At 40.2% G+C, this 16,990-nt stretch overlaps 1 protein-coding gene across 15 annotated transcripts in view; it reads right to left on the minus strand.

Moving 5' to 3' along the window:
• nrxn2b (neurexin 2b) overlaps nt 1-16,990 on the minus strand; it is a 633,241-nt gene that overhangs the window by 449,908 nt on the left and 166,343 nt on the right. For 13 of the 15 annotated variants that reach the window (XM_053860769.1, XM_053860768.1, XM_053860772.1 and 10 more), the window contains one exon: nt 5,753-5,782. The exons of the other annotated variants lie outside the window; for them this stretch is intronic. In XM_053860769.1, coding sequence (XP_053716744.1) covers nt 5,753-5,782 — 30 coding nt within the window. The remainder of the gene's footprint in view (nt 1-5,752; nt 5,783-16,990) is intronic. 15 annotated transcript variants of the gene reach the window in all.

Below are 16,990 nucleotides of genomic sequence, written 5' to 3' on the forward strand. Positions count from 1 at the left end.
GACAGCAGCGATGTTCTGAAATCTTCCATTGCAAAATATACTGATGAGATATTTTTAAGAGTGTTTAAATACGTCATGACTGTGAGGTTATTTTCCAGTGAATTTAGTTTTAATTGAGATTTGTACGTCAATAATTAGATAATGACCAAAAAGGATGGGTATTGTTCACGTCAAGTCCATTGAGGATGCAGACCGAAGCATGAAACTGTCAGTGAACAACAATCTACATAATAATTTTTGGTCGATTTCAGAGAGGACAACAAATTTAAAAGTGACTCCAGCTGGGATCCAACAGCCTTGAAAATGCAGTAAAATGAAATTGAGAAAGGCCTGAATTTCCAACCCCCTTTTACATCTCACTTAAGTGTTTTTATGCCTTCAAGATGCATTTTTTCAAATGCTTTGATACTGCAAAATATAACAGAAGAGCACAATGAAAATAGTCTTTAAGTATAAGATAAGCGTAAAACCATTGTTGATTCAACAAAACAGATATTGATTTGTTTTCCAGAACTTAATATGGATATGGATGCTATGAGCATCCTCCATACATCGGACTCGTGGTTTAGTCCACACTGGACGGGAGCGAGTTCAAAATTCTATTTCAGTCAGGGGAGTTATAAACTTTCTGCTGAAACTTTTTTCTCTGTGACCTGGCCGGTACTACATCTGAAAATAGATGACTTTGATACACATAGCTTTACGTGTTTTGAGACAGTTTATGAAGGAAAAAGAGATATGGTACTAGTTCCCAGTATCTTATCGCCCCATTTTTCCATTTTTGGTTATTTGTGAGGAGGACAGGCTTAAAGGCAGCTCTACACAAGAGATTACTGCCCAAATATCTGATTTTAGGATCCGGGTGTATCTCACAGGTGGATGATGGAGTTTGACAGACGTGCTAATGTCAGATTTCACATTTCTCTGGTACATTCTATTATCTTGGGGTGTGCTCGTCTCGCTGTGGAGTAAACACTCATCCCGTCTTGGATGGATTACAGCAACAGATCTCTGTTAAATGGTGGGTTGTGGAGATATTCCAGTGAGACACGGTGCACACGGAATAGAGATCAGGGGATTATAGTTATGATTCATGTGCTCGCGGAAGTCAATGTCTGCTGGGGATCGAGAAATATATTCATCTTTATTTTTATTGTGGCTTAAACGAGAAGTTGAAGTGGTAAACATCGCGCTGGTTCAAATCCAAGGTGCGCGCAACACAGAGACGTAGAGGATTTATCCCCACATGAACTTTAAGTGTTTGTGACTAATTGGAATAATTTGGACCCGATTTTCATGGGCTGCTAATTTGTGCGCGTCTAAATTTGGCATTGCACGGCCAATTTGACAACTCATGTCTCGAGGAAAATATTCATAACAATTGCAACATTTTTGATTCTTCCCTTTAGAGTGAATTAGATGAAGATGTTAAGCAATATATATGAACTGTTATGATGACCGGCCAAGATCAACCAGGATCAGTGTGTCACGCGCGACTTGGTTTTCAATGAGTGTCTAGACTCATGAATTTAGTTTTGAAGTCTTTTCATGTGTCTTACAAAGGGATTCGTGGTGTAATGGGTTGAATTGTTTCAAAGGAATGTGTTTAATTAGCGTTTAAAATTTCACTTTCAACTTCATTAGTAATTTCATGAATTCCCACCTGCAATCCACAGAATAGTAAGCGACCAGAAGAGCTTTTCCAATTCCTTCCTTTATCCTCAACCTCAGTTCTCAACCTCAAAAGTGTGCGCGCCTGTGCAGTCCAAGGGCTGTGCCGACTCTCAGGAAGTTAAAGTTTTTTAATCATATTTTAAGATTAAGGAAAACTCTACCCAGTATTTTCTTTGTTAATGGAGGAATAAATACCATGAAAACCATTGTATTATCACAGTATACACCTATTTTACGGATTCGTTTCCTCATTGTTGCATGACATTTATTTTTATTTTACAACCCATTGACAATCTTCCTCTTCCTTTTCTGAATTGACAGACTGATCACCGCCTTTGTGTAATGCTGCACCCCACAGTCTGAGGACGAATCTTCATTTAGTGTCCCATTACCAGTGACACATGGACTAAGGCTGAGGCTAAGATTGAGGGTTGAACTTGAAAATTAAGGATTGTGGGAGGAAATGACATTCACCTTTTTTTTGTCTTGTTCTGTTTCAACTTAACTAAATATTAAGTGTTACTATTTTTAGGTTTTATTTTTTTATTTAGACAAATTTTGCAGTTGGGACATGAAAATCATCAGTTGCTCCTCAGAGTTGTTGCTTTGGCCAACCATGTTTGTCACTCCTTTTGTTGTCTACATAGGCTCAACTGTTTTTAATATCAGTACTTTTTGACAACAAAAAAAAATAAATAAATAAAAATAAATAAGTCAAATTCATTGAAAACAAAAAGAATAATGTTTTTGCCATTCATTAAGAAATGGTTGAGTGATAGACTCTGAAAACTGAAACTGCCTCGGGCTTGAGAATTGAATATTTTATTTGAAACATAAAATGATGCAATGTTCAATGTCAAGCTCAGGTGGCTTTTGCGACATCAAACTGATGCAGCCCATGCCTCAGTGCAAAAAAAAATGTGTTTGTGATTCTCTGTCAACAAGAGAAAGCTAAGTAAAATAAACATATAAAAGAATCATATAATTGCAACTATTTTCAGATGATGCACCATCTTATATAAATCATATATAAATAATTTGAGTTGAATGAAAATGATACTATTGCTTACAGCTACAAACTGCCTGATTTTCTGAATAAGAGCCACTCTTGTTATGACTGACCTTCTCATTCATCTGTTCAAAAGAAAGTCAGGCAAAACACTCAGCCAAGTCAAACCATCTTAGTACACAATTTGGACACCACAGATGTACCATCTCAAATCAAAGTCCAGTGTATTTCTAAGCATATATCTCAGCATCAACATCAAAAATGGATAAGGATGGATGCAACCTCCATTGATCTTGTGATAAGAACGAAGGTCCAAAAGGTCAGAAAATCTACTGGCTGCTCTGTGGGCTCCTGGCAGAGATGGACATCAGATTAAAGGTCATGCAGCGAGAAGAACATTGTGGACCGTTAAAGGGGCATTAAGCTACACCTTTCATGGGCTTCAAAAATTATCCTTGACCCCAGTAGGGAACTACGGAGCCCTGGAAGTGACATGCATGCGTTCATTTTTTTTGGACATGGCTTGCATGACTTTATTTATTTTTTTTGCGCGAGATAACAATTATCTCCAGATAATTGTCATCTCGTCATAATGCGTCTCTCGAGAGAAAACAGTTATCTCGAGATAATTTTTATATCAAGATACAATCGTAAATGTCAGCGCATGCGTAACTGCCTCTCTTGGCAAAGCATTTTGGACCACTTTGTCTCCCATGGCTTCGTAACTGTTTGTCAACGTTGTTTCGCTTTACACTCTGATCAAGTGCCTTCTACTCAAAATAATACCATATGTGGCTAAGCTATTCGTATTACAAGTGCCTGGAAGCAACATGCATGACTATATTTTTATACAAATTATCTCGAGATAACTATTATCTCAGGGGAAAGAAAATAAAGCCATGCATGCCACTCATTATTTTGAGTAGAAGTCACTTGATCGGAGTGTTAAAAACACACAGACTTTGCCGTCTGCAATATTCTGACTTGCAGACAGCGGATAACAACGTTGACGTTACAAAGTCATGGGAGACATAGTGGTTACAGGAAGTAATCGTTTCTCGAGATACAATCTCGGCAAAAAAAATATATATATACAGTCATGCGTGTCACATCCCAAAAAAATAAACATGCATGTCACTTCCAGGGCTCCATAGGGAACTGTCGTATCCTTGTTTTTTTTTATTTATTTATTTTTTTTATTATTATTCCTCAAATCACTCCCAACATTTCAAATTATGTTTGGGAAAAACTGAATTCAAGCCTCAGATGAGTTTCGCTCTGAGTCGATGAATCAATGATTGAATCAATGGATTGAATCAACTTCAATTCACTTTCTAGTCATTTTGGGTACAAGTCTTGCAAACAAAATCTCAACGACTAACTTGATTCTTCTCTTTTAAGCAGCGCTTCATATTTTCTCTTCTGGTTGGTGTAATATATAATAGTCATGAACAGCTGAGTATGAGTCCAGGTGTTATTATAACCAACCTCTGGACAACTTACAACAGACTCATGTCAACATCCGCCAACCATTTTAGCCATGTAGGCAGCCAAAGGGGGTGCGCCAATGTCTGCTAGCCATATTACTAGACTCGCAGTACAGCCAGAGTACTGTCTTGGACTCAGAGTACAGCCAGTTGCATTCCATAAGCAGTGTCAATGCACTGTCTGAATGACAAATTGTAACCATACAAACAGATGTGTGTATTTTCATTACACAACGAAATAAAGAAATGTAAAATAACTTCTATACGTGTGTTGTCAAACAAATCCTACGCACCTGTTGGGGCTGATGTGCTTGTTTTGAAACACAATTTTCTGAACAGCTTGGTGTGTCAGCAGAAATGGGAGCCTCATGCATTTCTGACATTCCACAGGATATATAGTGGACGTCTCCAGTGATCACTTCAGTGTTGCTACACCTGACTGTTTATCTCAGCGGAATAAAAACTGACGGCAAGCTCATTTTGTGTACATCATGCGGAACAAGAATTGAATATTTTACATGTATAAACAAGTCAGGAAAGTGAGGGATAGGGGTCCATTTTTAGTGACTGTTTCTATATACGCGCATATTTCCTTCATTCACAGCTACAAGCATTATCGTATAGTGTTCCTGTTCAGGAGACGAAAGTATACATAAACATAACTAAAGATTATTTTGATGTTCACATCACAACTGACCAGTATTGGACGAGTTGAAGAAAAGCAAAGAGGATCAGTGATATATGGAGGTTGTTGGTTGTGGAGCTGTGTTCATAGTAAATTGACAGCTGAAGAAAAAAGTCTTGTCAAACTGCTGTTGAAAATAAAATAAAGCTGCCAAGCATATTCTCGCTTACAGGAACAAGTCTGGTAAATGTGCTCAGCAAGCATCAGGTATGAAATCACACATTGTAGCCATGATCGGTCTAACAGCAGACCCCACTCCATCTCTGACAATAAAGCAATAGAGCAGTTGTGTATAATTTCAGGTTTAATCAGAACTTCAATGGCTGCCCTTTAAACTGGTCTGACTGCCAAACAATAGGAATGTCAGCAGAGCGGTGATGGAAACTCTGCACATTCAACAACACTTTCACCCTGAAGTGTGAGCAAATGGAAGTGTGAACAACACTTTTATAACAAACACATTTCCAATGCAATCAGCTTTGTGCCAGTGCGAGTGTGTGCGTGTGTTCAAACCCAGCAGAATGGATAGTAGAAAAGTGTTACCTTCAGCCCCAGGATCAGGTCATCGGGGTAAAGGGTGGTCACAGGTGAAGAGTCCAGGACGTTAGCCATAGGACAGGACAAACGTGTGGGACACAAATTTGGTGGGAGTAACAGCAAAACACAAAGGAATGGATGCACGGATTGGGAAGGTTACAGGTGTAAGAAAATAAAGAAAAAAGAGGAGCGAGGGAGGATGGATGGGGATTCATGAAGGAAACGGTTCATACGGCGAGGAGGGAATCGGGATGAAAAGAGCGGCAGTTTCAAAGGGCTCGGGTCAAAGAGGCTTCATGTGTCCCCGTTCAAAAATCATAAAGAAAAAGAGAAAGAAAAAAAAAAGGAATGAACCCATACCTTGGTCGTTTAACGTCAGGTGCGCCAGACCTTGAAAGGGAAAAAATAGAAAAAAAGAACAGAAAGAGGAAGAAAAGAAGGTCATAAACGGCACGGGAAGGAAAAAAAGCATTGTCACAACGTTGGACTGCAGTTTGTGACAGACATCCTGGGGCAGATTCGGATGTCAGAGTTCAAATCAAAGGTAAATAAAAAACGAGAGAGAAGAGAGTGAGAGAGAGGAAAGGAAAGAGAAAGAGAGAGAGAGAGAACGAGAATCCCAACAGAAAACAAGCAAACACTTTTTGAGTGAAGTGTGGGGGGTGAGAAAAAAAAGCATTTTCATTTGGTGCAACCCCCGAAGGCTATTGCTCTCACAAATGCTTTTTTTTCCTCTGGAGTACTTATGGAACACAGAGAAGAACTGTTTGGCAGAAAAGGCTTGAGCTGAATCTATCATCACATTCAGAACTGAAATCATCGACGAGAAAAAGTGGCCGCCCCTTCAAGTTCTCACACGGAGGCAACACATTTTCAAGAGCCGTCCACAGAAGTCAAAGCTCATTTCAACAATTACAGCGGACTGGAGTCGCTTCATTCGTCCAAATCTCTGTCCCCAAAAAACTAGACTGACTTAAATGACGTAAAATGAAAAACATAAGAAGCTGCTGTACAAAAGCGTGTCGCGGAAACAAACCATACAGAAATACTCACATACAAAATAATAATAATAATATTTGACGCAATGAAATTTGATCGTCACCCAGCGTCAGTCCACACATGGAGAGCTGGCAGACTTCAAAAGTGAAGGAAAAAAAGCAGCAAGATGAAAGAGAGGAATCTATGAAAGTATGATTTCTATAAATAATTGCAATAAAAAGGACAGCTGGTATTTTCTTTTCCTATTTTTTTTTTTTTTTTTACCAATTTTGAGGGACTGCATCATATTTGCATGAAACGAACCGCAGCCTTTGACTGATCATCTTCAGAAAGCCCAAACCCAAAAAAACAGCTTGATCCACAGGCCTTTCAGTTACCAGCCAATTAAATTAGAGTTTTATGCATCAAACGGAAATCCGTAATTGTTGGACAATAACCCACAGAAACATCTCTTTAACCTTAAAGAACCGCAGTAAGACACGCTGCTTTTTCAGCAAACAGCTCAATCTAAACAGCTCTTCAGTGTTGCAGCCTTGGAGTGCGGTGAGGCACTTCATCATTCAACGACATGAAGAGGCCCATGAATGTACTGAAGAATCAATCGATGAGTGCGACCTGAATGGCTCCGCAGCACCAGGATCAGAAGCCTGTCCAGGCCTCTGCTACTCACAATGGCAAACTGAAGGTGGTTTCTGAGTTCAATATCAGTAGGCTATAGTAGTTCCGTGACACAAAAGGTAACTAGTTAGATCAGTGAAGACCAGGAAATGTTAACTGGGCTGAGAGTATTTCCTGCTCATAGCCCCACTCCCCACACCAGACACACAATAATCGTCTACCAGGAACCGTCATTGTGTCCTTTTAGGCGTCAGATCTGAGCATAATTCCTGAAAGGAAGAAAAAGGAAAATAATAATCCCTGGTATGACAAAGCCCATCACCTGGTTGGAGTCAGTCGGACTGGTCAAATGTCCTGTTAATCTCTCTTAGTTACACAGGTGTTTGCATGACAGATCCAACATTTCAATGATTAAAAAAAAAACAAAAAAAACATGCTACATGATACTTCACATTGCCGTGGCACTGCAGCACGCCTCCACAGGGCTTTTTTTTCAGGCACAGCTGAAGCCAAAATATTCCCCCTCTCATGGCGTCGAACAGCAGAGTGATGCCAAAATCAACCATGCATGTTTCACATGTAAACATGGGTGTAATGTTTCCCATCCCATGTGATGGTCTAAAAGGAGGGGTTGGGGGGATAAATGGGAGAGCTACTTCAGTGTCAATGTCACTACTACACAGTCGCACCTTATGTGGCTGAAGCCATGATCATTTGAGGTCCAACATACTGTGTATTCAAAGGGATGTAATTACTTCTAAAGAGCGAAAGGAGGTAACCAAAACTGCTCTCTTGGTTTTATGTGGTGCATTGCTGTCCGCAGCATCGCAATATGCTTTTGGAAGGCGGAACATTTACCTCAGTTGAAACCCTAATGTGTCCACCTGCAACATGGATGGCAGCCATCAGTGTCACTCTGGGGCACAAAAGTCCACTTGCAAACAGCTGCAAGTTCAGGAGTGGTGAGTTGATGTTTCCGGAGTAAAAATGGATAAAATCTACTCAGCAATAGCAAATACTGTTCAAGCTACCATCACACTGAAAACTCCAGAAAAAAAAAAATAAACAAACAATAAATGTTGATGGATCACTCCTTTTCTTCAGTTTGCCAGAACTTGTTGCCTCACAGAGACACATGCAGTTGCAAGGCTTCTACTGATCAGCAATGAGCTTTGACATTGCACACTTTAAGTGCGTTTCAGTCCTGCCCTATCAGCGTTTCCAGATATGTGTTCCACATTTAATGACTTTTGTCCAGTGCTTTGGGAACTTCCAGAAGCAAAAGTTGCAATTGTGAATAGTCCGTTCTTAATTTGTTCGTCAATATGCAAATTGGAAATGGAATCTGATGTACAGTAGCTTCACCTTCCTCACTCGAATGCAGGAGCATAAGTCTTGCCGATTCTGTTCTGAGCAGCGCAGACTGATTTGGTCAGAAAAACAATGAACTCAAGCCTCACAGGGGTTTCACCCTGATTCAATGAGTGGGAATGACCGTGCTCACTTGAATTCACTTGCTGGTCACTGATTTTTCCTACAAGTCTGGTAAACTCATCCTCACAAAGTCTCCAACGAACCAATCGTCTTGCCTGGTTTGATGCCCTCTCCTCTCCTCTTGACTTGAATTTATTCATCCACAGATTCATTCTGCTACATATTTTCTGTGCTGACAGGTTTAATATATGGTATTCATTAATTACAGAGTCTGGCTCCAGCTATTATTATAACAAACCTCTGTTCAGTCAATATCCGCCATCCATTTTATTCTACTTAGAGAAGCACTGTATAGCACTGTAGGGGCGCCAATGTCTGCTAGCCACACTATTAGACAGAGACTACAGCAAATTGAATTCCATTAGCAGTGTTGCCGCGTCTGATTCGTTGCAATCATATGAAAATATTGCATCAAGTCGCAGTAGTCACTAACATGTTTCTCAATGGAGGGGTTTCTTTTGTCTTTAATTCTGATGCATATCTTAAGGGCTACTACAATATATATATATATACATATATATATATATATATATATATATATATATATATATATATATATATATATATATATATATATATATATATATATATATATATATATATATATATATATATATATATATATATATATATATATATATATATATATATATATATATATATATATATATATATATACCACAAAATGAAAGTAATTCAATTCAATTGTTCAACCAGCTTCTGGCTGAAATCTTTCTAGACAACATCCGCTTCAATCCATTTTGGATACTTGATGTTTCCAATGTCTCTTGTTCTCAATAGCACCTGATTCCTGGAATGAATGAGCACAGAAGCTGTGTTTTATTCATCCCCCCGCTGTCCGTTTCTTGCCGGCCCCTTGCAGGGAGCCCAATCATTCTCACTCTGCCTCCCTCTGTTTTTGTTCCCCTGCTCATAATCCATTAAGCAGATAAGGCACACACTCCTGCAATGAAACAGAAAGGTGCCAGCGCCTCTGCATACAAAACCCTTTAAACATCCCCACCTGTGCTTCAGCCGGGTCCAGAATAGAAGCCCTAGGAGGTGAATGAGACAAAAATGAGAACAACAACTTGTCAAATGGTTTCCTTGCTGCTCAAGTATTCCACATACAGTAGGTCTGATGTGTGCAACGAACACTTGGCAAGGAAAAAAGCACCTGCACAGAGGGAAATGCTAGGAATTAGGTTAGAATCTCTTCTAGCTGCATATTTCTCGTGGCTTCCATTAAATAGAATTTAAAACACCAGCATAGAATCAGACATGCTACTTGAGCTATGTACCAAGTGATGTCACTAAGTAGTCTGTCCTCCATGTTCTAAAAACGCTTGAAACCAACACAGTAATTTCATGCCGAAAATGAAATTGCTCCTGCCAAAGTTCCAAAACCAACCCATTATACTGAAAACTGTGCTTTTGTTCAGTGACAATCAACTTGACATTGGCACAAAGAATCGTGAACAATCGTTCCTCTCACACTTGCTCCCCTTAATCACACCGACCAAAACAACCTTCTGTTTGATCCCAGATGGTGAGGCTGACCAGAGCCAACACCGTCTAGGTCACAACTTCACTAGGAATGTTTGATGACTGAGTGACAGATGGACCTGAGGAGTCATAATTCCGTCATTATAAGGAGGCATGGCCTCCACCACTTCACATTCTCCTCGCCCTTCAGCCAGATGCAGCAGTTTCTCTTAAATACAAGTCGCCATTGTTTAACAAATCTGAATTAGAATGTCCTCAAGCAAGCTTGATCAATCCAATGAAGGCGTTGTAATAAATAAAGAGTCAGTTACATCAACCAACAACCGTGCCTCAAGGCTCAGTTCTGGTACCCAAATTGTTCATACTATTAACCACTGATACCTGACACAAAGACAGTTTAAACTAACATCTGGTAAGGAGGAGCAGAGAAGAAACTTCAAGTGATGAGTAGATGAGGTTTCATGAAACAGAGTCCTGGTTTTCAGAGGCCACCAGACAGCACTTTCTGCTGCAAAACGTTTGGACTTCAACAACCAAATTCAATGAAAGCTCACATTTTTTCTCGTGGCTACCACGTAGTGGCTTTTGAAAATTGGGACACTGTTTCATCAACCCTGCAATACTGTTTCATGATACCTCATCTACTTATCTTCAGGAACGTCTACGAACCAAATGATAGAACCAGAACCACATCAGAAGTAACTGTGAACTGTGAAGTAGTCATTTCATTAGTCAGCAGTCATAATTTAAACACTGCAAAAAAAAAAAAATGTTGACTCGAATCACAAATACACTGACTGCTTCCATGTTACAAATTTAAAATCAAAGCCAATACATGCAGATGTGTAGAGAGAAGTGACTTAGCAGAACAATGTCAGGGTTCATTTCATTCAAAACAACTGACAAAGTAGCTTTGAGCTTTTAAGAAGATAAAAAAAAAACAAGGTTAATTATTTACAGGTAAATGCTGAGCAGCCATGTTCATATTTATACTGAGCCATCTGAATTAAAAAGAGATGACAAGTCGGAATTTATTACTCAAGCTGCGTGCCAATTGATTTTCACCCCCTCAAAACTCTGAAAAAAACTTCCAAGTAGGACAATTGTGCAATTGTGTTGACAGTATTTTAAGTCTGTGAGCATCACAAGGCTGTTTGGTGCTAGCCTGGGCAAAAAAAAGTAATGGATTTTTAATGTAGCAAACAGCCATTTGATGCATTTTTGTGAAACGTTCCTGAGCTCCCTGCTGTGTCACAGCTGTTGGTGCAATAAGGGGAAAAAAAAGAAGCACCGCCTGCAAATGAAGTAGTATAGGTGGTTCATAGTAGTGTCTAATGATTTCAAGTTGTCATCCAAAAAAACAAAAAACAAACAACCGTACAGAACAACATCAAGAACATGCTATATTATACCAATGTTTTTAATCATTTATCTACCAACAAGTTAATATGTTAGCTGGATATTTCTGTTCAGGGTATTTTGTGTCACACAGCAGGGTTAAACTGTACTTTTTTTTTTTCCTTTCAGTAAATTTAAACAAACTATGTCTTCATAGGTGGCGTGGTTTGCCAAACCAAATGAGATGACAAGTCAGATGTTCATAGTTTACGGGACTCTTTAAAAGTGTGCTGCTGACCTATTAAGTAGAACATAAAATAGACATACAATTTCAATATGCCATGTGGGTCATGCATTTTAACATTAAAGAAGGCAGGACGTGATTTAGCATTGCCAATATATTTCAACTGCAAATATCTCTGTGAATAGAGGTAATAGAGATACTGTCATGATGGAAAAGACGGAATGCTATTGCCGCAAATACAATCACGTCACAAAAAATAAATAACAACGACAGAATATTAATCCTTTTGATTAATATTGCCAACAGCGTTGATAGTGGAACTTACTTAGCATTATTTTGCAGTGCATGCACAACAAATGCTTTGATTTTAGGGAGGCACTGATATCGGTCCGACACCAGGTTTGAGACTCGTACTCATTGAATAACCACCGTTTCCACAAAATCAACACCAGTTTATGGCATTTTTGAATGTCTTTTCCTTTCCTTTCCTTCTTCTACCGCTTATCCGGGGTCGGGTCGCGGAGGCAGCATTCGGAGCAGGGAAGCCCAAACTTCCCGGTCCGCACAAACCTCCTCCAGCTCCTCCCGGGGGATCCTGAGGTGTTCCCAGGCCAGACCGGAGACATAATCTCTCCAGCGAGTCCTGGGTCTTCCCCGGGGTCTCCTCCCGGTAGGACATGCCCGGAACACCTCCCCAGGGAGGCGTCCAGGGGGCATCCGGATCAGATGCCCGAGCCACCTCAGCTGGTTCCTCTCGATGTGGAGGAGCAGCGGCTCCACCCCGAGCTCCTCCCGGATGACCGAACTCCTCACCCTATCTCTAAGGGTGCGCCCAGCCACCCTGCGGAGGAAACTCATCTCAGCCGCTTGTATCCGCGATCTCATCCTTTTGGTCATTACCCAAAGCTCGTGACCATGAGGTGAGGGTGGGAACGTAGATCGATCGGTAAATCGAGAGCTTCGTCTTGTGACTCAGCTCCCTCTCCACCACGACGGTCCGATACAGCGACCGAATCACTGCTGCCGCTGCACCGACCCGTCTATCAATCTCACGCTCCCCTTTTCCCTCACTCGAGAACAAGACCCCGAGATACTTAAACTCCACCACTTGGGGCAAGAACTCTCCACTGACCCGGAGAGAGCAAACCACCTTATTCCGGTCGAGAACCATGGTCTCAGACTTGGAGGTGCTGATCCTCATCCCGGCCGCTTCACACTCGGCTGCAAACCGCCCCAGCGCATACTGAAGGTCCCGGTCTGATTAGGCCAACAGAACAACATCGTCCGCAAATAGCAGAGATGAAATTCTGTGGTTCCCGAACCGGATCCCCTCCGACCCCTGGCTACGCCTAGAAATTCTGTCCATAAAAGTGATGAACAGAACCGGTGACAAAGGGCAGCCCTGGCGGAGACCAACATGCACCGGGAACAGGTCTGATTTACTGCCGGCAATGCGAACCATGCTCCTGCTCCGGTCATACAAGGAGCGGACAGCCCATAGCAGAGGGCCCCGTACCCCATATTCCCGGAGCACCCCCCACAGGACATCGCGAGGGACACGGTCGAACGCCTTCTCCAAATCCACAAAGCACATGTGGACTGGTTGGGCAAACTCCCATGAACCCTCGAGCACCTGATGGAGGGTATAGAGCTGGTCCAGTGTTCCACGACCGGGACGAAAACCACACTGTTCCTCCTGGATCTGAGGTTCGACTATTGGCCGAAGTCTCCTCTCTAGTACCCTGGAATAGACCTTTCCAGGGAGGCTGAGGAGTGTGATCCCCCTGTAGTTGGAACACACCCTCCGGTCCCCCTTCTTAAACAGGGGGACCACCACCCCGGTCTGCCAATCCAGAGGCACTGTCCTCGACTGCCACACGCAAACAAAACAAAAAAAAAAAAAAAAACGCGTGGCAGTTTTTGAATGTCAGTTTTGTAAAAATGGAAAAATAAAAAATAAAAACCTCAAAGTAACTTCATTTGTGATGGTGTAAGTATCAGTGCGTACTCAAATCCAAGTACTAATCGTCTTGGAAAAAACTGGTATCGGTGTATCCCTAATTTTTACCATAACATCGTGAAACATTGCAATTGGCCTCACTGTTTATTTCATTTATACCATTCACAATGTACTTTTAGTTGTAAAGTTGCTATTAGCATTTCTAATGCCTGTAGACCAGAATGTGCAACCGGAAAAGTAGTAATTTACCAGATGAGTAATAAACACTGACATTGTGGACATTCCAAATATTTCATATTTATTTGTTTATTTATCGACAGTTCCATTTAAATGTAAAGATATACGAAACAGCTACAACAGTTAATCCTTTGGTGTTATAAAAACACCTCGTGCTGGGATACATAACTGCTTCACTCTCGCACGAGTTTAGTACAAGGAAAAAAAAGTGAAGCGACACTGTTATCAATGTCATTCGACAAGTACAGTGTGTTCTGGAATAACCTTTCGAGACATGAAGTCCTCACTATTCAGAGAACTAAATGAGCCTCGTCATCTTTTGAACACACACACACACACACACATATGAACAGATGCGCGAGGTCTCTGGGCAGCACAAACAATGTACAATTGGAGAGGAAAGAGAAAAATGGCAGCAATCATCATTGCACGTCTCTAGCCTTCCTGGACAGCCATGCCTCACACTTTGTCTCTTTGTCATTTCTCAACAGAGGGACACAGTCTGAAGGCAGATTTCTTTTTCTCCAACCCCCCCCCTGCTGCTAACACAGCATGCTCAACAGCAACAGCTTCTTCATAGGAAAGGCATGCGGACAAGACTCTTGCCCACCATGCACAGAAACTAAATGGTTTGAAGCCTGCTATCTTCACAGTTACACAGTCTCAATGACACAGTGAAGCCAGCAAATGCTACTTGAAATTACGGTTTCCAATATACATTGGTTTAATACACGGATTTACTTTAGATGACTGTTGTAGCCATTGCTTTTTTTTCATTTGTGGGTCACAAGCTAACCCCTACATCGCTATACAGCTGCAATAGGAATGCTAAATAAAGAAAATATATTTGAGTTAAATAAATCAGTTTCTTTTGGATAAACCAACCATATAGAGCCGTTATCCCATAGTGACTTCACATTGCTGTTTACAGTTGGGACCCTACATATAGCACTTAGGCGAAATATTTATTCATCCTCAAGTGCTGAAACTGCTCTGGGGCGTTATAATTATTATTATTGCCATTATTATTATCAGTAGTAGTAGTAGTAACAGAGGTTATAGTAGTATTTTGCCAATGGCTATATATTCTGGGTGATGGACGAGTTTGCATTTGGGGCTTTCACTACTTATAAACTGTTAACAGAGAACCTCACTTGTGATGAAAACCGTCAGTTTTACTGCTCTTAAGGATGAGGGTCAACTGCTTAGTGTGCAAGGTTTATACTGCTTATCTACTATAAAGTGTGTTTTAGTGGTTGACCATCAATGTCTGTTAGTAATTAAAAATACATATAAATGCATTTATAAATATAGCGGCAATATTCATGTGCCTTTGCTGGATGTATTTATGACACGCCTGTTGAATATTTCATAAATGACTATATTTTACCTTCCAAGACCTTTCAGTGAAGACACCTTTGGACCTCTAAATCAAATCAGTTACTTGTGTTCCACCAGAACTCATTCTGCTGATCAGTGTTTCAGAGCGCGAGAGAAGATGGAGGAAATATGGCTTGAGGACAGCAGTGGTTATGGCTGCAGTGAATAAAGAGCATATTTATTTCTCTTTCATTCTGTGTAATTTGCCTACAAATAAGCATTTGTGTTGAATACTAATCTTATCTGAGCAAAACAATGAGTAAAATAAAGCCGTCTGATAAATATTTAAATATTTTATTAAGGCAAATAAATGGTTTCTGAAAGACAAAATATTTAAATGTATATAAAACACATGCTGTTTAGCTGTGTCGTACATCTCGGCATACTGTTCATTCTCAAGCTATGAGCAAGAATAAGGAAATTAATACAGACTATGCAGCAGATAACCAACTATTAACCAACTATTAGAATTGCAATTTAGTCATTTATATCGTACATTTCTTTCTACTAAAAGCATAAAATCACACTCAAATATGCCCCTAGCATTGTGAACCTTATATATATATATATATATTGTCTTTTATTATTCGGGCTGTCAATAGATTACATAGTTTTCTTTCTGCGCTACAGACAGTGACCCTGTGATGAATGGCACTTTTTTGATCTCTTCCAAATGTAGCAGATTTCCCAAGAGTGGCTTTCCTCATGCAAACATTTGTCTATTACAACAACCCAAAATAACATGCTGTCAACGATCTTCTGTCGAATAACCTCAGAGGCACATAATGTTCATTCATTTAAAAACATGTTCAGCAACACAGTCAGAAAGAATGTCTATGTATGGATTGATGAGAGAGTGAGTCTTTTTCTTTCAACTTAGTGTGAAATAAGTGTGAAAATTACGAGACTTAACAGTGTATCGAGGTACTTGCTACCTGCATTTTCAGCTCCAATTATGACATCAGCATCATATTACTCACAGATTGAATGTCTTCAATGTAGTAAAATAGAATATATATATCAATTTATAACTCAAAAAGCAATTCTGCAATCGCATCAGATGATCATAAAGAAACCATTATTCCATTTGACTTGTGGGCGACAACATACTGTATCTCAAAGTCGGACCAGTGGTGACTGACTGATAACGCATGTGGCACTTGTTGTTAATGCTCTCCAGAACAAGTGACAGCTTTTTTTTCAGAGGCAGCTCGATTCAAAATATTGGCTGAGGATCAACAACCATGGTCAATTTAAGGATCGGAAAAAGAACCGGAGTCTCAGCCGTTCATTTCTAGTAAAGAGTTATGTCAGAGTTGTGATCCATGATTCAGGGTTTTTAGGATATGACATAGACAGACTTTTTGTCAAAGATTTTATCTGTACACATCTGGGGTTTTATTTTTGTTTTTGTTTTTAGACACATCACAAGGGAACTGTTGACCCTGGGCAAGGCACTTTAGCTGAGTGAGTGAAGCATTAAATCTTTATGGTCACATTGAGCTTTTACGCAGCAGCCGCAGCCATCGCCTGTCATCGAAGAAAGTTGTTTAGAAGCCAGTCAAATGAACAAGTTCCTCTTCAAAAAGACAGTTTGACATTAAAGCACTGCCTAATTAACAATGTACATTTGAAGAAAAAGAGGATGCACTTTAACATATCCTTGACATGTGGGGAAAAAATAAACTCTCACAGAGTTACGGACCTGCACCCTAAACAACTGGCAGCATTGGGAGGACTTAAACTACATGTAGATGAACTATATCATTTAAATACCATTTCTGTATCTTGCGATTAATTTGAAACATGTTGCTTCGCATCA

Source organism: Synchiropus splendidus, chromosome 3 (assembly GCF_027744825.2).
Source record: "Synchiropus splendidus isolate RoL2022-P1 chromosome 3, RoL_Sspl_1.0, whole genome shotgun sequence".
Taxonomy (NCBI): domain Eukaryota; kingdom Metazoa; phylum Chordata; class Actinopteri; order Syngnathiformes; family Callionymidae; genus Synchiropus; species Synchiropus splendidus.